Source organism: Gallinula chloropus, assembly GCF_964237585.1.
Source record: "Gallinula chloropus genome assembly, chromosome: 3".
In the NCBI taxonomy this organism is placed as follows: Eukaryota; Metazoa; Chordata; class Aves; order Gruiformes; family Rallidae; genus Gallinula; species Gallinula chloropus.
The window spans coordinates 71916300-71939252 of record NC_140087.1 but is presented as its reverse complement, the minus strand read 5'-3'; the positions used below and the strand labels follow the sequence as shown (position 1 = coordinate 71939252).

General features: G+C 47.0%; 1 protein-coding gene across 1 annotated transcript; it reads right to left on the bottom strand.

Moving 5' to 3' along the window:
* Window positions 1-1483: 1483 nt before the first annotated feature.
* On the bottom strand, window positions 1484-22454 carry ACBD3 (acyl-CoA binding domain containing 3). The gene is made up of 8 exons (XM_084260996.1): window positions 22191-22454; window positions 15009-15150; window positions 13877-14017; window positions 12954-13112; window positions 10621-10795; window positions 6734-6923; window positions 4446-4730; window positions 1484-3564 (listed from the first exon to the last, which is right to left on the bottom strand). The coding sequence occupies exons 1-8, from the start codon at window positions 22450-22452 to the stop codon at window positions 3353-3355; spliced, it is 1566 nt and encodes a 521-aa protein (XP_084117122.1). The 5' UTR covers window positions 22453-22454; the 3' UTR covers window positions 1484-3352.
* Between the last annotated feature and the right edge of the window lie 499 nt (window positions 22455-22953).

Below are 22953 nucleotides of genomic sequence, written 5' to 3'. Positions count from 1 at the left end.
TGTGCTTCAACAGGTCTGTGCAGCCCCCCCTTGCAATTTCTAGAGCAAGTGCATAAACAGGAGGAGGTTCAATAGCTGAACTATCCCTTAGACCTCTCCTGACCCCAGACTACTAATTTTATGACCATCACAGTTACCACAAAGGTTGCATCCAGCTGTTCTAAACCACACAGCAGTTAATCTGTGCCTTACAGCACAAAGCACAAAGCAGAAAGCACTGAAAGCCGAGGGGTGAGGAAGTACAGCAGAGAGGATAGCAAGGATAACAGCACCAGCACTTTAGGGCTTAATTAGCAAGCTGTTTCAATTGCACTGCTTACCCCACAGGCCCCCCCAGGGACTGCAGTCAACCAAGACCTTGCCTCCGTGTCTCCCACACCTCAGAGATGAGGCTGCACCGACAGTGATGGTGCTTCTGCACACACCACATTTCTAACCACCCTTTGTCCTCCAGATCATTTAGCTTTTCTCAAAGGACTGGGGGACCTGGAGCTGAGCTGTCAGCCTGTTTATGTTGCATCACCTGGATTTATTGCCAGCGACTCAGCTCATCTCAGAAAGTGTTTACAACAACTCTCTGGTGGAACAAAGCTGCCTTAAGTCAGCCATGAGGAGCACAGGGTTGTACTTTTAATTGGAGAAAGGGGAATTTATACATGCATGAGCCAGGTCACACAGGTGCAGCTGGGGGAGGCTCGCTGCTGTGATCACTGGGGCTTCAGTGGACTTGCACATTCCATGGAAACTCACTTGCAGCATTCCCAGACTTCACAGTACGTGGAACTTCTCGGCCCCTTGCTTCTAACAGCACAGCACTTGTTTTCTTCTCACTGAAGACTTCTGCTTCCTAAGGAGAGCTGGAAACACCTGTCTGTGGGGGCAGGTGGGACCCGGACAACAGATCAAACCGATGCAGAACCTGCTTCAGGCCTCAGCTCCAGGTAAGCAATGCTGGAGTAGCAGGTGAGTGGCAACAGGCAATTCTGGCCAACAGAAACCTTAGCATGACTTGCCCTGTTCCACCTAGGCTCATGCTTTTCTTCTTGTTCAGTCTAAGCCCTGCCTGGTCCTGCCTGTCTCTTGCCCTCCAGGCCAAGGGTTTTTCAGGACAGCACAAGCCAGCCCCTCCAGCCCCTGGGGCTGGGCTCACAAACACACCTTTCTCCTAGGCAGAAGGTGGCTTTAACTTCTGGCTGCCCACCTCCAACCCTTCCTGCTGCAGAAGATCACTTTCAAAACCCAAAGTGATTATGCTGTTCAGGCTGGGCTCTTCTGGTAGTGGTAGATGGCCTCATCCAGCGAGCTCAGAACACTTCTAATACAGAACCTTCAGCCCAAGTGGTTTGGCTGCTAAAACCACAGTGTTAGCACAGTACTGAGCTTTTAAAAACAAGAGGGAAGGTGACAAGCTCATCTTTAGCTGAACAGCCATACACAGCAATGCCAAGGTTCCCAAATTAATAAAAAGCCAACAGCATTACAGATAAATGTATTTTAATCAGGATTAAATACTATCTCAAAGTATCTTGAAATTGCACTTGTACTGTACTAATCAACAGCCAGAGGCAATAAAAAAAGTCTGAAAACGTAAAAGTTCTAACATCCAACACATGACAGTAAGTGCTGCCAGTTAAAGCGACAAACACCGCTCCCAGGAACAGATATTCTTCAAGGAAAAGTCATAACATTTTTGTATGGACAAAAAAAGAAACCCCTAAATTGAAGACCAGAAGAAATATATTAGTGCCTGCCTTTTTAAAAGTTTTTTTTTATACATTAAATACAGTTTTCTTTAAAAGCAAGGTACTTTTCTAAATTCATGGTTTATATACTGTATATACACAAGAGCAGAACATTGTACAGTGTTTTTTGATAAAGCAGCACTAACTAGCTATCAGCTGGTACGGTGTTGCTGAACCAAACACAAGACAACAAGTTAAGCACTCTAGGAGAAGTATCTCCAGGGTTGGTATGAGAAAAGTAAAGTATCATGTATGTACAAACTGATTATGCAAACAAACCCCGCCAACGGAACTGTACTTGCTGCAGCTAATCAATGGAAGTCTGACTGCAAGGACTGATCCCAGAGACCCAAAGTAACCGTTCTCTTTCAGTAACAAAGTGCATTACCCTCACTCAGAGCACTTGGGCGAGTCGCTGTGGCAACATGTGCCCCCTGGGGCGCAGGGCTCCAGCGAGAGGGGATTCCTACCGCAGCCAGACGATTCCTACAGCCGCTGTGGAGCCACCTGCACTTCTCCAGCGACACAAAATACCTGATGCCCCAAGCAAACCCCATGGAACGGAGGCTAAAGCTGCGTTATGAAGTGTCTGTGTGCACACTCTGGCTTTCTGTGGGCAGGGACAGAAAGCTTGCGCCCAGGTAACACCAGTTCAGCCTAAAGTGGACTGGCAGCAGTTTCCATAATTAGTGCAACATTAACTCCTATAGTTTATCTACCTGACCTCCTGATCTTCAGGTGCACAACGGGCTTAGCTGGGTTTTACAACAGCAAACTGGGATGTTGTGCAGAAAGTTTCTGGTTTATACAGTTTTTTTTTACTCCTACCCCATTAAAAACCCAAAAAGCTTAGAAATATAGTTTGTGCCCTGGTTCAAAGTACATTGCCTCAGGAAACGACTTGTTTTTAATTCTAGGGTTCGCAGCAGGGCAGTGATGTTAAGGTTGGTCTTGTTACCTACACTTTAAATTGTCATTCAGCTGACATCTTCAGAAGAGGTTTACTTGCTGTACTTTGAGGATGCTGTTCATCCTTGTCTTAGCTACTCCGCTGGTTCAAGGAACTGAATGTTTCTTCTTCAATAAGGACAGAAGTGAGACAACTTGTTTCTAAACTGCATCAACTTAAAGTTTCAAGTTTTAATGGTGTAAAAATCTGACATTCAGTTACAGTTAAGAGAAACTTGCTACACAGCAAACTGTATCCAAATCTACCAGTTACTGATGGGACCTTTAAATTAACCGTTAACAAGGTATTCAAAGCATCCAGACCTGGAAACATCAGATCACCCAGACAGTGAGCGAGCAACTCCCTCCCCCTTTTTCATGAGGCTTTAACAAATGTAACTGATGTGACCTTAGCACTGGAGCCAATGACTTCCCATTGGTTAACTCCAATAGCCAAAAGGGTTAGGAAGATCCTGTGTTAAGCCCAATGCAATATGCATTAGTGTCACGGAGCAGGAAGATCCCAGTGTCTACTTGTTAAAGTTCACACAAACCATACAGATACAGACAGGATAAAACACAGAGTCAAAAGGATCCATTATGCTTGAAGAAAATCCCAAATAAAATGACATCTTCTGCACAGCCCAGCCTCAGACACACCTTTATCTAGTATAATAAACTCTGTAGTAAACTGTTTTTGACCTCCATAGAGAGTAGGAGTTGTCAAATTTCAGGAGATAAACTCCTCTCCCTGGGTACTGGTGGCTGCCAGCATACACTTCTTCGTGACAGTCTCGTCTGTACACAGGCACTATTTCATCTAGCTGAGGCTTGTTGGCATTCTTTTTGGCTTTTTCTTCACTGCTAGTATTTTCTGCAAGGAAAAAGAACATTGGTTAACACGGGTGGATGCTTTCCAAGAGAGAGTTAGACTGATGTGAGTGGACAAGGCACTCTTTGTTAGATCAGACTCCAGAAGCGCAGTGGGGTTCAGACCAGGGCTGTGGCTGACGCACCCCGAAGCAGAAGGCACAGTGAGCACACTCACTCCATCGTGAATTTTACAGTTTGATATTAGAACCCACCACACCACCTCCCCAGCCCAGCTGGGTCAGGTCACAGGGATGCCAAGCTCTAGCTGTCAGCAGGACGTTACCCCGCATTAACTGACCGCTCCTGGTCTAACATACACTGCTAGTTACTTGGTAGTAACATCCAGAAGGCCCCTGCTTCCTATGCCAGAGCATTTCCTTCTCAGCACATCCCGTGCTCACCTCAAACCACTCTTTCCTGGCAGTATGCTAGACTGAAGATAGCAGCCAGGACACAGGGCACAGCCTTTATCAGGAACTGCTCTTTTAAGGTGCTTTGCTGAAGCTGTGAGGAAACTACCACCCCACACACACCCCCCAAAAAAAAAGTTCACGAACAGCAGAGAAGGATTTTTCTTCGGGTTTTTAGCGTGCAGATCCGCTGTGTTCACTAGGGCAGGGGTTTCACTCTAGCTCAGTTGGAGCAAAACAAGTGAAACGCAGGAAGAGAGTTTCCCCACCCCAACTGCTTTAACCTATCTGGGACCAAACCAGGCCACTGAAGTTACCTTCAGACTTGGCATATGTGATTCAAAAATCAAAGAAAAGATTCCAGCTAGACAGAAGTTGGGGTAACTATGAGGTTACACAAGGCAATCTGTTGGGTTTTCCCCCCATAGCAGGCTCTGCAGGACTGGCAGTTTATATGAATAAGCACGCTTACCTTCTTCTTCATCCTCCTCATCACTGGATTCACTGACATGCACACTGACTGCAGTATTAGGGGAGTCTGTCCATTCAAAATACACCCCAAAACCAATGTCATAATTGTCTGTAGCAAACTCCCAAAAGAGGTAAGACCCCTCTTCATGAGTTGGTACTCTCACTGTAACCACTTCTCCTCGGCCCACTGTGATCACAGAGTCTGCATCCTGCCGGATTTTCTCCTTGAAGTCTTTTATCTGGGGTCGTGTCCACATCGATGGGGCAGCTATCACTGGGACAGAATCTGGAGAGAGGGGGGAGAAACACCCCAGTTCAGTATGTGGCATAAACAACTGAAAGAAGCCCAAGTCCACCTTAGGGGCACCCAAGGACAGCATGCAGCAGAGCTGCCTCCATGTAATTTTGGGGGTTTTACTGAAGAAACATCTCCAGAGTTGACATGTGCATGAAATCCAGTGCAAGCTTAGGTCTGAAACTGCACCTGCTACCAGCTCACCCAGCCACCACACCTAGGCAGAAAAGACTTGGAAGGCAGACATACAGCCACAGGTGATGGGGTTATGTTGCACAGAACCCTTCACTGAAAGGATCTTTAAAGTGGCAGAACCAGAAGTTCTAGGGTTTTCCAGAAATTGACACATTTCTGGAAAGAGGTCAGAGAGCTGTGGTCAATGGGTCTAGCTGGAGGCCTGTATCTTGTGGAGTCCCTCAGGGGTTGGCTCTGGCACCAGTACTATTCAGTATGTTCATCAACAGCCTGGATGAGCGAACTGAGAGCACCGCCAGCAAGTTTGCTGATGACACAAAACTGGGAGGGGTGGCTGACACACCAGAGGCTGTGCTGCCACCCAGAGAGACCTGGACAGGCTGGAGAGGTGGTCAGGGAGAAATTTAATGAATGTAGGGTCTTGCATCTGGAGAAGAACCACCCCAGGTACCAGTAAATGTTGTGAACCAACCTGTTGGGACAGCAGCATAGGGGAAAGGGACCTGGGGGTCCTGGTGGGCAGCAGGATGACCATGAACCAGCAATGTGCCATCAAAGCCAAGAAGGCCAATGGCATTCTGGGGTGTATTAGAAGGGGTGTGGTTAGTAGGTCAAGAGAGGTCCTTCTCCTCCTCTACTCTGTCCTGGTAAGACCACCTCTGGAATATTGTATCCAGTTCTGTGTCACTCAGTTCAAGGAGGACAGGGAATTACTTGAAAAAGAGTCCAGAGCAGGGCCACCAAGATGATTAAGGCAGTGGAACATCTTCCTTATAGGGAAAGACTGAGGGAGCTGGGATTCTTTATCTTGGAGGAGACTGAGGGGTGACCTCATTAATGTTTATAAATATGTAACAGGAGGATGGAGCCAGGCTCTTCTCAGTGATGTCCAGTGATAGAAACATGGGGCAGTGGGTGCAAGCTGGAGCACGTGAACATAAGCAAAAACTTTATCACTGTGAGGGTGACAGAGCACCTGAGGGCTGCTTAGAGAGGTTATGGAGTCTCCTTCTCTGGAGACATTGAGAACCCATCTGGATGCGTTCCTGTGTGACTTAATCTGAGTGATCCTGCTCTGGCAGGAGGGTTGGACTAGGTAATCTTTTGAGGTGTCTTCTAACCCCTAGCATTCTATGGTTCTGTGAAATACTGACTAAAATAACTGAACACCTTATTATGCAGAAAGGACAGCTTGGTTATTGGTTCCATACTGGGATACAAACAAGTCTTTTAAGGACTACTGACTGTGGATCAAAGTAGAAATACCAGTGATGTCAGAGCTGCTGGGAGGCTACTTTTCCACTCCACTTCCACATATTCCTAGAAACTGTCTGAGGAAGGTGGGAAATGTGAGGAGACAGCAGTCTGGACTGCACATAGTATAGGGCTAAGCCACAGGTAGGGAAGGAATCAGAGAGTAAGAAGGATCTGGCTTAATTTTCATCTGCAAGGTAAAATCATTCCAATTTTGATCTGAGTTCAAATAAGACTGAACATATTTCTGCACAGAACAGCTTTCAGCTAGAACTTTTATGCTCCTTTCCTTCAAGTCAAGAGTGAAAGAAGGTGCTGTATCCCATCCACTTTGCCTGACATGTTTTTGCTTCTTCCCCTTTCTCCCCCCTGAAAGCTAAGTTTTCCCTCTTTGGTATAGTTCCCCTTTGAGAAGGTGAACCCAAGAATCAAACCTAACTCTTACATGGCCCAGTGAAGCCAAGCAAGGAGTGGCTGAAGACACCTGAATCCTAAGAAAAAGATTTTGCTATTTATTTTTAGTTGAGAAATCTAGCTACTCCTACCTTTTGGTCCATTCTCTAGTGCTTCTTCCAAAGCCTCAGGATCCAGGTCTTTTTCAGGGCTGTCTGCATGTGCACTGGCCTGCCCATTAATAGATGGGGTGTCCCCTGGGGCAGGCGCATTCACCTTCGATGCTGTAGTCAGGGGTGTCCCTGTTGCCACAACTGCCTCCTGCTGTTTTTGTAAGGCTGCCTAAAATGACAGAAATTAAGTTAAGCGAACCCAAAGGCTCCCAAGAGTCTATATATAAATGTACCCCCAAGTCTGCAAGGAGGCTTGGCAGGAAAGACCAAAAGCAACACACATGAACCAGTGAGAATGTCATGTACTTGGTGTCAGAGGAAGCGAAGTCGCTTTGTTCTAGGCTAGTGATGCACCCTGAACAAAAAGATTCCACTTTTAAGTTAATTAGGACACACACAAAATCTTGCACATGACTATGGAAGTTCTGCACTTCAGTAACTTACTTCTTTCAAAACTCAAGGTCATGACTTGTCTGTTGGTTCTTACCAGTTGGCTGAAAGGGCCTGAGCTCATCCAGGTCTACAAAGAGCTGGAGGTCTACTAAGTGCATGCCAATTTGTGAGTTAATTTGCTCAACAGAGCTCTCTATCAAATCCACAACGCCCAAAGGCAGTTACTGAATATGAAAGCAGGAAGCTTAAGAGTCACAAGGACTACAAGTGGTCTGGGAAAGGAGTTATTAAAGCTCAGAGGGCCCACTTTTAGAACATGACTTATGTAGGCTGGGACCCTTCAGATGAATTTATCGTGCTGTCCTCGTGCGGAGGATCAAGCGCACCTAAAACAAGATTAAACAAGGTAACAGCCATCCTTTTGGATTTCAGCAGGATGCATTATCCCTTTAATTTCAAGGCATATTCCCCTGCTACTAGTTATCAGTGCAGAGATTACATATGCTTCTTTGTTGGGACAGGAAAAAGGCATAACTGACAGTATCATTCTTTAAAGAATCACCTAATAAGCACATGGATTTAATAAAGGAATGTGATAGAGGTATCCTGAGGGAGCATGAAGAAAATAAGAGTCAAACAGTAATTAGATTTCAGGTTTGAGCAATTGAACAGATGCTGCCTACATGCAAACCCCCTCCTCTAGCCCACACTGTCCAAAGCCCCATCCAACCTGGCCTTGAGCACTGCCAGGGAGTGCTCACGGCTTCTCAGGGCAGCCTGTGCCAGGGCCTCACCACACTTACTGTAAAAAAAAATTAATTTCTTCCTTATCTCAAAGCTAAACCTACACCCACATTAAAACTATGGCCCCTTGTGACTACAGGCCCTGGTAAAAAGCCCCCCTTAAGTACTGGAAGGCTGCAATATTGTCTCCCCAAAGCTTTCTCTTCTCCAGGCTGAACAGTTCCAGCTCTCAGCCTGTCTTCACAGAAGAGGTGCTCCAGCTCCCTAATCAGCTCCATGGCCTCCTCTGGACCCACTCCAACAGGTCCATGCCTTTCCTTGTGCTGGGCACCCCAGAGCCAGATACAGGACTCCGGATGGGGTCTTCAAAGAACAGAAACATCTTCCTTTAACCAGGCCACGTTTTTTATGCAGCCCAGGATATGGTTGGCTTTCTAGGCTGCAAGAGCCCATTACCAGTTGTCATAGTTTTGCGTTGCTGGATTCTGGTGGGGAAGGGGGGGAAGCAGGGGCGGCTTCTGCAAGAAGCAGCTGGAAACTCCCTGCATGCCCGAGAGAGCCAACAACAGCTGGCTCAAGGCCAGAGTTGGTGCTGACTAAGGCCGAGCCAGTCGGTGATGGTCACAGCGCCTCTGGGAGTCACATTTAGGAGGAAAAAAACCTGCAGGCAGCTGCGTTTTGCCCCCAGCGAAGGGAGCGAGAAGGAAGGAAGGAGCTGTGCAGACAGCAAGGCCAGGGAGGGGGCTGGGAGGAGGTGCCCCAAGTGCCAGAGAGAATGATGCCCCAGCAGCCCGTGGAGAAACCCATGGTGGAACGGGTGTCCCCCTGCAGCCCACGGAAAGGGCCGAGACCCCACCTGCAGCCCGTGGAGAGGCCCCACAATGGAGCAGGTGGAGACATACAGGAGATGCTGTGACCCACGCTCGAGCAAGCCCCTGCCAGCACTTGAAGCCCATGGAGTAAGACAGAGACACAAAGATGAGCAGGGGAGAGATGTGTGCCACAACAGGTTTGCTGGGGGGAGGCTTGTGACCCCGTGGAGGACTGGGACTGAGAGACACTGTGATTTATACCTGCCCGCTCTAGCAGTGACCCACGCCAGGGCAGCTGGTGAAGAGCTAAAGCCCTGTGGGAAAGGACTCACGTTGGAGAAGTTCATGACAGACTGTCTCCTGTGGGTGAGACTTCACACTGGAGCAGGGGAAGGGTGTGAGGAACGCGTGCCCCCCCAACTAAGGAGAAGAACACCTCATGAGGAGCTGACTGAAAACCCCATTCTCCTATTCCCTGCCCCTCCCTGTGCCACAATGGGGAGAAAAAGGGAGCGAAATCATGACTAAAGTGAAGTCTGCTAAGAAGGGAGGGGTGGGGGAAGGTGCTTTAAGATCCGGTGACATTTCTCATTACCCACCCAACTCTGGTGTCACTGGGTGTGCAGTGTAGCATAATAAGTGAGAGAGGTTTCTTTCTTCTGTGTTGAATCTGTTTTGCCTGTGATACTAACTGTGGAATGATCTCTCCCTGTCCTTATCTTGACTCCTAAATCTCTGAGTATATATTCTCCCCCCTGTCCAGCTGAAAAGGGGAGGGATAGAGTGACTTAGATGGGTGTCTGGCCTCCAGCCAGGGTCACACCACCACACCAGTTCATATCCCATTATTCACCCACCAATACCCCCAAGTCCATCTCTGCAGGGTGCACCCAATCCATTCATCCCCCAGTCTGTACTGATACTGGAGACTACCCTGACCCAGGTGCAGGACCTTGCACTAGGCCTTGCTGAGCTTCATGAGGTTCATACAGCTGCTTTCCTTGGTCAGTTCTTTGCTGAGGGTATCAGCCTTGTCAAAATACAAGTGACTTAAAAGTCAGTAACTAATTTCCTGTTTAGTCTTGAGCTCAAGACCAACAGACCTTGGGCTGACAGTTACAGGTTATTTAAGATTCAGCTCCTGCCCAGACAGGTCAGTCGTACTAGAGTCTGGCTGACACCTGTTTAAGACTGTTACAGGTGGACATCCTTGGACTAGCTTGAGACACACATCTCCCAGAGACACGAGTGTCCCCCAAGCACAGCAGCAGCCACCTTTCAAGCAGCCCAGGCAAAAAACTCATGCAAAGAAGTAATGACATACTGCACTGATTGCTACCAGGATGCCTGTTCTCCCACCCAAACCACGAGCAGTCTGTTGCAGGCAAGCACCTTAATTAGATACTGATGTCAGACAGTAGATGCAAAAGGAGAGAGAAGTCAGTAGTGCTCAAGCTGACAGGGAAGAGTAACCTTAAACCCAGGGATGTGACAGTGCTGCGTGCAGGTTCAACTGGGAATGCATGGCTGAGGGAAGCCTGCTGCTCTGCACAGATCCTCAGGTGTGATACCCACATGGAGAACCTTGAGTAGGTTTGTCATGCTCAGATGCACTAGCCTGCACCTCCATTAAATTACACACAAAATTGATGCACTTCACATCTGGTCTGCAAGATTAATATTATACCAAGTAATTAGTAAAGGCTGCTAGAATTTTTTTTTAACATCTGCTTCAGAAAACTACCCAAAAAGATCAAATAAAAGGGCTTTGGTGTTTGAGTCTGAAGTGCCAGTAGTTACTAGGAAACTCCCTCTCCTCGTGGCAAGCAGCTTTTCAAGGGGATAAGGGCATACAAGTTAACATCCCCCAGAGACAGCCTAGGACACACACAAAAAATGCGAGTTTCTCAGCCATACCTGTTGCTGTGCAAGCTGGACTTGATACAGCTGCTGCATATACTGTTGGTAATGCTGTTCCTGGAGCTGCCGAATTAGGATTTGTTGCTGTTCATAGTTGCCCGGATACTGCTGGGCTGCATACTGCTGGAACTGAATGGCAGTCTGGGAGTTCAGGGCTGCCATTATCTGTTGCCTAGATTGGTGGGAGGAGATCAGGAGGATTACAAGGAGCTGGGGAAATCCCTGTGCTTAAGTGGCCTCAAAGACAGTTAATTCGATTCCTTCGAAAACCAATTAAAACAAATCTACATAACAGAGCAGAGCCCAGAGGTAATGTAAATGTGAATTCTGCCTAAAAATATGCTGAGAAGGTACAGAAGGGAGCAACAACTTCCACCCGATGTTTGAAAACATCAAGTGTTTAAAAAAAAAAACAACTAGAGCTCTTACATAATTCTCAATCTGTAATCTGATAAGGAGGGAGTGCTAGAAGAACACAGGACTAAACTTCTCAAGCAAGCAAGGTAAAAAACCCTGCATCTGGCTCCTCCAGAAAACATGCAGAAACTATACTTCTGGCAGCCCTTCTAAAAGCCACTGGTAACAGACCTGCTGTGGTACAGCAATGGTTTCTGGTAAATGTAAGAACAGATTACATTGCTATCTTAATTTCCCAGGGCAGTATGCAAACATATGAAAAGCACGACTGTGGCCTAATTCAGGAATGAAAAAAATGCCGCCAAGTAGGGCATCTGTGTCTCCACACTCAGCTGCTCAAGCTTAGGAGGAACACTCAGGTTACTTATGGACAAGCTCAGCTTTCCTCCTCCTCTCTCCAGGGGGCTAAAGGAAGCTACATAGTAAAAAAGAAATAAACACCACCACCCCCCCCCCCCCAATAAACAATTAGATCCAGTTTGTTTTGCCTCACATGTATCCATCAGTAACCAGCCAGAGATGCTTGAGAGAAAGAAAGAAGTATCAAACAAATGCAGGAGCCATTCTTCACTCTCTGTCCTTCTTCCTTCCTCAAAAACCATCCTCCAAAAGCACCAGTATTAGACTGGTTTTTACCCTCTGAAGGGCAAGATGTACTATTTTAACAAAACTGTGATTTTAGATACACTTTACCTGTATGTATGTACCCATATTCCTTTTCTGTCTAACTGTCTCTGTAACCTGTTAGAACCACTTAACATGCAGCTGCCATTCATGTAAAACAACAGTAAGGCCTTAACTTCAAGGCACACTACACGCCTTGTGACTTAGCACTGTGCAACATTTTCCTATTGTATTCTCAGGCTGCCCAGGGAGGTGGTGGAGCCTCAGTCCCTGGAGGTATTTAAAAGATGCACGTGGTTTAGTGGTGAATGGCAGGTTAGGATGATAGTTGGACTAGCCGACCTAAAGGGTCCACTCCAATACAGACAATTCCATGATTCATTTCTGTCTGTATTTTACACTACTCAGGCTCTCACAGGGTTAATCCACAAGTTTTACTGTTCATTTGCTCCCTTCTCAAAGCCACTACACAGCAAGTGCAGGGTCTACTTCAGAAACATTCCCTGTAAAGATATTTTTATTATAAAAAATGTTTGCTGACTGATGCGGAACAGTTTAGATGGTTTACTATTATCTTAAGTGTTATGTGTGCAAAGCTAGATCCATGTTTTCAGCATCTGGATGTGATGGGAACAGCAAAATATAACCACAGCTGTATATTCTAAGCAAACAACTTAATTTGGGCTACAAACAGAGATTAAGTGCATTTGAACATAAATTTTGTACTCCTTTCAAAAAGGTTCTGAAATCCAGTGACTGGCAGTGTACAAGTGAGATCTGCAGACACTTCCCATGGAGTACCTTTAATCAGGTAGTGTTAGGCTTCCAAGTTAGATAATTTCAGCCACACATTCAAAACACCCCACTGAATTGTAGTTACCCTTTTTCAAGGCTCCACCTCCTGCGAAAGGACTGAAACTTGCAAGTCTCAGTTCAAAAAACCCTTCCAGCTGGACACTTAGCTCAGTTGAGCACAGCATTAATCATACACGAAGCAAATGACAAGTTTTGGAGGTGCAGCCCTTGAACCCAAAAAACCCCAGAGCTTCTCTTTAAATAAAGCATCTCTGGCACTTTCATGGGAGAAGGCTGGATACAGTAACACATTAGGGCAACTATTCTCTGCCAAGCGTGTCCCCCCTTGAAGGATGCACATGTCACTGCCAGACCTGGGGGCTCTGAACTACAGGTATTCAGTTTTACCATCACTTCTAAAAAAATTTAAATATGAGTGTTTCAAGTTCAAGACAGTTCTTTCCTTTAAAGCGTTGTTTGTTTCAGCTACTCACTTCTGCTGTTCCATCCGCAGCCGTTCCTCCTCTATTCTCCTCCTCTCCTCTTCCTCCCTCCTCAGTCTTTCCTCCTCTTCTCGCCTACGTTTTTCTTCTTCCTTTTGTAAGCGCTCGCGCTCCTCCTCCTCACGCCGCCTCCGTTCCTCCTCTTCTCTTCTGCAAGATCCACCCAATAAGCTCTCTCAGCACTCCTACAACCCTGCCACGAGTTATTTTCCACATGCTGTAACCTGCCTGTTGCCTGCCTAACAAGGCCTTTGTTTGGTACCATCTCTTCCCAACGCAGTTTGCTGAGGTGTCTTATTTGACCCAAGAAGAAAACGCATTACTGTTTAGTTTTGCTGCACTGTGCAGTGTGACAAGTGTTCAACTCTGCACTGGAATTGGATATTCATTCTAACCTGTTACTACACTATTTGTGGCAGACAGCAATAGAATAAATTGCCTGGAAACATTAAAGATATCTTCCAAGCTTTAACATATGACCATTAATCACATCAATACTATAGTTTAATAATCACATGATACGTAGAAGATAGAAGATAGCCAAGTTGTCATTGTCAAGCTGCTAACACATACTAGCAGAGGAGTTTAAAGCACCTGATAATGTCATGTTCTGTATATGTTCACTCCGTAGACATATCAGGGCAGACATTTTTGTGAAGTATATGTATCTTCAACATCTGACAGTATCAGCATAATTTTAAAAAACTCCTTACATTCTAACTGTCCACCTCAGAAACAACCATTCATTACTGGCAAAGTAAAAAGTGTTAAAGAAATCAAATGGTACCACAGTCACCTGAAGTTCAAGCATTTCTCTTCCCAAGATGACCTCAACCTAAGCTAGCTGTGACACCATCCACAGGTCAAGAGTTACACATTCAATATACTTCAACACCAAAGGACTCAAACATTACCTTTTCTTTTCTTGTTCTTCTTTCTCTATCTTGTGGGAAGTGACATATGTTGAAAACAAGTGGCAACATCTATTCAGGAGCTTAACAAATTCCGTCATTGCTTTTTGCTTGGACATGTTTCCAAGGGCAGCCCATTCCTTCCTGAGAGAGAAAAATCAGCTGAAATGACAGAAGACTCAAGTCTTTTCAAGTCAGTAGTGAATTTTGAGAACCCAGGAAAGAAAAAGAAGAGTTGAGAGACCAGGAACCAAACTTGATCACATGCTGTTTCAGAGAACAGACAACTTTCTCTCCAAATACAGGCCTTAAACCTGTTGGCCTCAGTCCTCTCTTCTGCCCCCACCAGTCATAACAGACTGTGTATACGAACTGTCATACACGCCACTGACCCTACTTTGAATTCTGAACTGTGTCTCAAAACTTCCCAGCTACAAATGAACCTGGAATTTTTTTTAACCTTTCTTCCATTCTAGTTTGTGGGTAAAAATATGCATACCTTTTCCTGGATGCACAAACATGGTAAGAACCATCAGTTAGAGCGCTTTGGCTAGCTGAATGCAACATTCTTCTTAAATGAAGGCTACATCCATTTGAGCCCAGACCCAAGAGGCCAGCACTGTATTGCACATTGCCTTCTAGAAACAGCAACAACGAACAAGAGAACAGCCACTTGCATGGCAAGCAATGCAAGAGACATGCCTGAGACTGCCCAGATCTCAAAGCAGCTTGGGCTGAGTTTGGCTGCATCAGGTATCTGATTTCAGAAGCTCTTCTCAGCACTAACAAAAGCTATGGTGAATGCCATTACTATTAACAAAAGGCTTGGCCTGCTGCAAGAGAGGGAGGTAGGCCTGCACATCAATGCAGAGCTAATCAAGTCTTAAACTGCTACGAGACACTGGACTCCAGGCACAGCAGCTTTTCCTAATGTGGTTTTAAAAACCCAACAATCTTCTGTTAGCTCCTTTACTGAACTGTGACTCAGATTTCTAAGGTGTATTTGAGGAAGCCACATGCTTTCTACTACCACACACACACCCACATACTTTTCCTCTCATTGCAGAAACTGGATGATGTTTTCTCCAGGCAGGTAAAGCAGAGCTAAGACTAACAAGAGCACCAGCCCTTTTACCTTCTATCGTTCCCCAGCACATCAAAGAATCCCACTTCAGGGCAAGTGTCAGGGTTGTAAGGTCCCAGTAGAACCTGCTTGTGCAGCGCCACAAGTTTAAGTTTTTCTTCATATGTTGGATGAAAGGCTTTGCCATCTTTTTCTGTGGAAGAAAAAAGAAAAAACGCCCCACTGTTGTGATTAATCAATTAAGCACAGAACAGGAAAGAGCATTTTGTATAACCACTATCACGATTCCACCATGAAAAAAAGAAACAAGAACAGGTAAGGCACAAAAGGTTAGACAAATTAAGCCAGGTCTATTTAAATAAAATAAAGATCAATAATGATCTGTCCTGAATCACAGAATTGTAGGGGCTGGAAGGGACCTCAAGAGAAGAAGAAACATTGCTGCTGAAACTCAATTATGAAGTGTTTCTCATCGTACCATCTAGAGTGAATCTCAGCTACTAAGTTATCGTATAAATATTTATGCTAATTAGTTGAGCATCATACCATATGGATCTATATCTCTGAAATATTTAAAAACCTTAACTTGACTTCAAAGGCGTCTGCCAAGTCTATTGTAGCGTGGATAGGAAGGATTTTCCACAAAGACACGATGTTAACTTTTATAGATTGCTCTCCTTTCACCATCTTCACACTGATTAAAGCCGAGCAAGCAAGGTCTAAGGCAAGGAAAGCCACGGAGTAAAAACTAGAATTAAGGGAAAGTTTTCCTTGAGGCAATTTGATTGCTGCACTTTGCTACGGCAGCAGAAAAAAACCCTCACAGTGAAAAGCTTTAGAGATGACCCCATCAGCAGCAACACGTGAGAGCTCTGGCTGTAAGATGCAGCCAGCATAAGCCTGGAGGTAATCAGAATTCCAATGGCTCCACACCAACACCTGCTGAAGCAGTCCTGGTCATCACCCCACCACCCATTCACCGGGAAGAAAAGATTTGCACTGATTTAAAGTTATACATGAATTACTCAGCTAGGCCTTAGCACATTTAAACTGCCCAAACAAATGAAAGAAACAGGCATTACTATATGTAATTACACTGCTCATTAGGAAGAGGCTTTTCTGTTAAACAGGAAAACAAATAAAGTAGACATCACCTGCTTTTTATTGGCTGTAAACAAGACGTTTCACATGAATGTACTACTAAATGGCTCTCCATGTAGGTCGGGAACCACAGGCAGAGCTGCCACCAGTTCCCAGCTCTCCTTTTAGAGTAAAGGCTGCTTTGGAGTAAGTTGTTTACAGCCCCAAACTGAACAGTCCAATTCACGCTCAAGTTTTAGGGCTGACATTTACATCTTGCACAATTGCTCAGCTGATGCTTGTAAACTGACTTAGTAACAGGAAAAGCAGCAACTCTCGGAAGAGAAAGAAGCTATACCCCTCATAGAGAAAGTTCAGCACATTACTGGACTTACTCAGTTAAGATATCAAAAGAAACCTTTACTCACATACCACTAATTTTGAAGCCAGAATCAAAGAATTAGAAAGGTAAACATTTAATCACTTAGTGTCCACTCCTAGAGGTCCACTTCACTATTCCAGAATCTCATATATTTATTCTTCTCCTAGTGTCACACCACCTTACAGCAAATCTCTCAAAACACAGCAGCCTTCACCCACAAAAAATATTTATTTCCAAAAATACCTAAATACCTGGCAGAGTAGAGATGATGAGGGGTGCAAAGACTGAACCAGAGTCTACGCAGTAATATCCAGTGAAAGGACAAGAGGAAGCAGACACCAACTGAAATTCAGGAGATTCCTCCTGCAGTAGAAAAACAAGTCACCTCTTATGTTTAAGTGTAATCAGGCAGGTTGCCCAGAGATGTTTTGAAGTCTCCCTCTTTGGGACTGTGTCCACTTGGGTTTTGAGTATCTCCAAGGAGCCTGCTCTGAATGGGTGGGGCTGAACGTGACAATCCCCAGGGGCCCCTTTCCCACCTCAACAAGTCTGTGATCCTTAAGAAATCCAGGTCCTGTAAGCACTTTCCCTGGGTCTCAGGACTTCTGCTCTCAGGCCACCCAAAGAGCCCTTTTCCTTTGGCTTCTCCTCAATTCTTTGCAACCCTGATGTAGCTCAGAATCTTACTGGGTAGCAGGCAGGTATTTAGCCTCAATAGAAGGCATGTGCTTTGAAAGCATATTTAATATGCTGGGGCAGTGCACTCAAGAGCGAGCCAGCTGATAAGAGGCACTACTCTGAAATGCTGCCAGGCTCCTGAGCAAAGGCGGCTTCTCAAAGGGGGTCCCTATGGCATAGCTTACCTTGCACAACCTGCATACCTACAGGTGGCTGCCAAAAACAATAGCTATTTGCTGCACTAGCCTGCTGCCTGAGCCAGCTAACATCAGCAGGATTTGAACTCACTTCTGAAGAGGGTTGGGGGGGGAAAAAAACCCATCACTTCTCATGCTGCACACAGCAGGCGTGTGTTTTCACAGAGCAGAGACACCCGACCTCGAGTCCTAACTACTGAGAAGCCCAAATCTGCGCTCAGGAAGAGTGGTGACTCAAGGGAAGAAGAACAAGCTACATAAGAGAGGAACACAGGCAGATGAGAGAAATGAGACAGGCAACCAGTGACTTGTAGATAATGCAGATTAGAAGCAAACTCTCTGGAAAGTATTTGGAGCCAGTCAAGAGCAAAGCTGTGTGCTAGCAGGTTTTCAGCTGAATTCTTCAGCACGAACCACACTGTATAATTATCCCAAGGATTTGGAATTGTTGCTGTTAAGCCGAACCAGAGGGCCAGCAGTCACCTACACTCAAATATGCCAAAGAGCAGCATTACTGAGTCCAGACAAGCAGAAGTGCCAGATTTATTCGAGCATCTGTGAACGCCCCATTTAAGTAGATATTACACACACATCTAATACAGAAGTCAGGAAGCTTAAGAACATCAAAGAGCTCTAGGGAAAACACTCAGAAATCCAAAGGACGTGCACAGCGGTAGCACAGTGACTATATAACTCTCCCTGTGCCTGACCCAACAGGGCCAGCATAAGGCTCAGCTTTCTTACAGAAGATCATGAAACTTCTTTCCTGACAATACTTCAAGGCATAATACCCCAGAACGCCAATACTTAGAACACCAATGACCTTCCTTGCACTACAGGTAATAAACCACATGCTTGAAGACCACCCTTTGTGCCAGCATGCAAACACAACAGACAGGTGAAGCTATGACTGATAACTGAAAGCATAAAGGGAAGACCTATGTCACTACATAGCACTGTACCACTGACAAGGATTGGTTTAAAACTGCAAATACTTAAGAGATTGTATCATGCAAGACACCTTTACTCCCACGTAACTTCAGATGACTTTTTGTCCTGTAAGAAATACAGCACAACATGCTGCAGCTTCCACTCCAACTTCACCTACTGCACTCATTCCAAAGGCCTAATTCCCATGGGATTGCATTTGGTTGAGTCATGGAGAAGATACAGAACAGTTTATGAAGTGTGATTATTCACCTCATAGCTTTTAACAGCAGAAGTCACATATGTTAATGCTATTCACTGTCAACGTTCTAACAAGCAAGACCAAAACTGAGAAGCACAAGAACCAAATCGCTGCCTGCAGATCCCAGTGTGCTCTTACATTAGCAATTCTCTGAAGATGTTCTGCATCAACAGAAGACTTACCAACCAGCCCTTCCAATTAAACTTCACATCAAACATAGATACATTATAGGGGTTCTCATATTCTTGGAAACAAGAGCCTACTTACCTTACAAATGACAATCATGCCATCAAAAAAAAAAAGGATGTGGTCAATTAATTTAGAATGACGTATTGGTGAGGTTGAAGATGCAATCTTTTTAGGATAAGAGGAAATAACTTGAAGCAGTCAAACAGAATTAGAGTACTTTACATACCAGGAGAGCTTTAGGTAGCAAAATTACATGGTTTGTATACTGCCTACTCGGATGTGCTACACTGCAAATGACTTCAGACAGTGTGTGAACACTTCAGGGACTGTCATTTAAGACAGGTGCAATGGTATTTCAGTGACAGGATGTGGAAAAACACAAAAACAGGCTGATATTGGAAAAGAGGTGCTGGCAGAGCTATGCAAGCTGCCCCATTCCACTGCAGGACACAGCATACACCTTAACCAGGTTACCTTCACTGGCACAGCTCGTAGCAGCTAAGTCAGCTGTCAGAGACACTTCTACTCTGCCAGCTGCCCCGAGGGACACAATGACAGGCACCAAGAAATGAAGGAACTTGGCCATTTCAGTAACATGACTGGTGTTCTCCACTACATGCTGGATCCAGCAGAGCAAAGCAGCTTCTTATTGGCAGCCAAAAGCGCTGGTCAACCTGAACTCTGCTTGACAGAGCAGTAAGGGAAAGAGTATGCATTTTAAGGAAGGCTCTTATTTCTCACAGAAAAATGGACTGCAACACTATTACCCATCTATTTTCTATCCCTCTTGTTTTGAAAAGCCTTCTTCACAAGCCATTATGGAGGCTAAAAAAAGCTAGCATGCATCTCCAGCACAGCCTACGGCCTGGCAGTTGAAGTGACCCCAGATCCAGCATTTTAGATCTGCTTCTGTCTTTATCAGAAACAGAATAAAGCAGCTTTAGAATCTCTTTAATATCCTAGCCTAGTTTCGGTAGCTATTCTCACATTGGTTATATTAACTCTCAGCCTGTCTTGTCTTTGAGCAGTCCTGTTACATGCAACATGCCACCACAGACAACTGTTAGTGGTCACTGCAATCAGCAAATTCAAAGCATTTTGATCAGATTCAACTTTTTAAGAAGAAAATACACCCCAAGTTACAACCAGACAACTCGGTCTGCACACTGAAGCAGAAGAGAAGCTGCTTAACCAGTGATCACTGCTTACCCTCTGACCTTGCCCAGGGACTCCTCTAGCATCCTGACCGCAGCTCCTTCCACCCCAATAATGACAGTTAATCCCAATAGTGCCCCCCCAAATCACTTGCTCGTTCTACAGCAGCTGTGCAAGTAGCTAATACACACTGTGGCATGGTTATCAGTTAGCTTTAAGACAGACAAAATTTTTCAAAGACAGTCCCCCCCTTCCCCCCAGATCAGTGTGGTTTAGGAAAAATCATTAGAAACGAGATGCCAGCATTGACCTATTAACATGGGTCAACCTTCAGAGCCCTTGTATGCTGCTCCTTGAAGTAACGGAGGAATCTGTGTTTGTTCCTTGGCATCTACAACAAGCATGCCCACTCCCACATTTGTTTTGACAGTGGATGCATGAAAATCATTTGGAAACAAGACCAATTATTTTCAGAGCCACGCAGATATGGAGCAAGCTGGCAGAATCAGCAATCCAAGTATTACAAGCTCCTGTAACTCACCACTACATCTATAAATAAAACCCCTCGTGCTGTATCACTTTCAGGAAAAAACTACACGTGAAAATAAGGGCAATGACTCTTCATGGGACTTTTATTCCCATCGTAAGGCTGGAGGAATAAGGATTTAATCTGGAAAGTCTGACAACTCCATGCAACGTGGAAAGTTTTCCTTTTCGGAGCAGAACCACATGTTACAAGAAACTGCAGAAGGTTAAGAGCAGCAATACAGAGAGACACGTGGAAATCAAGCTTTTATTAAAAGGAGGGCAACAACAACCCAACCCACTGTTGAGACGACACAACACAATGAACTGGAACCTAGACATAAGTAACACCCCACTGACTTCACCATCCAAGAGGGGATGAATGTAGAGCATAGATTTCATTAAAACATGAGATGTAATACAGATAAGGTTATAAAAAATGTAGATAAACTAACTCAGAGTGTGTAACTTTTATACTGTTAATACTGGTTCCAGCAGAATATTAAGCCAAATACAAAATAAGACCATGGCTGACTGAGACAAGGGGTTTGCTGCTACAGATATCTTTCTTTCTGCATCGTGTTTTAAGAACAAACCAAACCAGAACCCTTTCAAGCAGGTTGTTTCACAGAAAGAAAGGGCAGCTTCTGCCACAGGAGTGGTTAAAGATCCTTATGGGTCCCACAGCTTAACACCCCCCCCAAAAAAATCTCTGTATGCACGCTAACAAAAAGTTTCTCTGTGGCAGGGCATCAGAACAGGATCAAAGAACCAGGGCTCAAGAAAACTGCTTAGAGCTTTACATGCTAACAACTACCGGGGTGCAAATCAGACACGGTGGAGGAAAATAATCAAAAGAGCTTTGCCCTTCTAGCACAATTTCCACCTGCCAGTGTGCTTGCCCTCAGAAGAGACAGCTTTCCTTGGGGGGGGTCACCTAACGACAGGCTGCCACAGGACTGATCTTTCCCTGTCAGAGGCATCACCGGGTTCTGTGCCCCACATTAAACAGCAGCTGCCTGAAAGCCAGCGAAGCAGCACATTGCTGCGAGGTGCCTGAAGGCCCTAACGCAACGTAACGCTCCAGCAAACGCAGTTTTTTTCCTTAAAAGCCACAGAGCCCATTGCCTCCTCTTGAGGAAAGCAAGCGTGGCAAGGTACCCCCAGCTTCCTGCAGAAGCAAACCTGGCGACAGGGGCTAAGGGGAACGCTCCCGGCCTGCACGCCGCGCATCGCACGGCTCCAGCTGCCGGTCACGACGGCACACGAAGCGGCAAAGCCCAGACCTGAAGTTCGCATCCTGGGGAGACCACAGGGCATCTCCCGCCAGCGCCCGAGCTGTCAGCAGGCTCGGCAACAGTCACAGAGCTCTTCGCCTACGTGAGCGAGGTCCTTCTGCGCACACCGCAAGCGAGGATGTATTTGCTTTTAAATTGTTTTCCTTTACTGCGATTTTAGGTCTGGCGGTGGGAACCCCCGGGAATGCCCTCCCGGCCCCAGGGAGCGGGCAGTAGCCTGGGGCAGCCTTCCACCTCTTCTCCCAGCCCCGGCTCGCCCCTGGCACCAGGAAAGGATCATCTCCTGGTGACACGATGCTCGCCCCGACTCGCCGGCGCCCCGACCTCCGGGGGCCGCAGGCGGTGCCGGCCCTGCCGCCTGCCCCGACACCGCCCCCCTCGGCTCTCCTGGGATCCGGGGCCCCGCCTGCACCCCGGAGCCCAGCGCGGCGGGGAGGCGAGCGATGCCACCGCCCGGGGCTCCCCGCAACGCGATGGCTCCCGCCTCGCCGCCCCAGCCCCGGCCGGAGTCGCGTGGGCCGCGTGGCCGGCAGGCCTCACCTTTGAAGAAGCGCAGCGCCAGACCGTACAGCTCCTCCAGCGCGAAGCCCCAGCGCCGCTCCGGGCTCAGCGCCGCCTCCTCCGCCGCCTCGCCACCGGCCTCCGCCTGGCCCGAGGAGCCGGGGCCCGCTCGGCTCCGCCCCGCCGCGGCTTCTCCCTGCCCCGGCCGCGCTTCGCAGTGCGGCGCCTCAGCGTTGGGGCTCAGCGTCAGCCCGTCCACCGAGACCTCGAGCCGGTCCGAGCTCAGCACCGCCGCCGCCATCCTCCTCCTCCTACTCCGCCACCTCCCTCCCGCCCGCCCTCCGCCTCCTGCTCCGCTGGGGCGGCCACGTCCCGACTTCCTGTTCCCTCCGACCCGGAACTTCCGGCTCCCCATGGCCGCCCCGCCCGCCCCCCTCCCCTCACGCCGCCACGGCCTCGCCCCCTTGCCGGTGGCCCTTGGCTGGCGTCACGGAGACCCGGCCTTCGCCTCGGGGCGGCGGCGGCGGCCCTGAGGGTGCTTCTGCCCCCGGCAGGCAGGAGGTCGGGGCGCCCTGACCCAGCCGGGCGTTCCTGGGAGCCGAAGGCTGTGCCCGCCTGGCGACGGCCGGAGCCCGCGCGGTGCCTCGCAGCCGCCTCGCCTCGCCATCCTCCCGGGGCACAGGTTACCGGCGGCTGCGGTAGCTAAGCCCCTCGGGCATCGGGCTGAAAATCAGCTCGCCCCCTTCCTCCACCGGGGGGGAGGTAGGGAAGCCGCAGCCCCGCATCCCAGGAGGTCGCACGG

What these genes read in the sequence shown, in the direction of transcription:
- ACBD3 (XM_084260996.1), bottom strand. Translation starts at nt 22,452, where the DNA reads ATGGCGGCGGCGGTGCTGAGCTCGGACCGGCTCGAGGTCTCGGTGGAC. An exon ending in TCCAGCTTGCACAGCAACAG is followed by an intron (nt 6,924 to 10,620) that starts GTATGGCTGAGA and finishes CTGTCATTTTAG; the next exon opens with GCAGCCTTACAAAAACAGCA. An exon ending in ACTAGAGAATGGACCAAAAG is followed by an intron (nt 4,731 to 6,733) that starts GTAGGAGTAGCT and finishes CCCTCTCTCCAG; the next exon opens with ATTCTGTCCCAGTGATAGCT.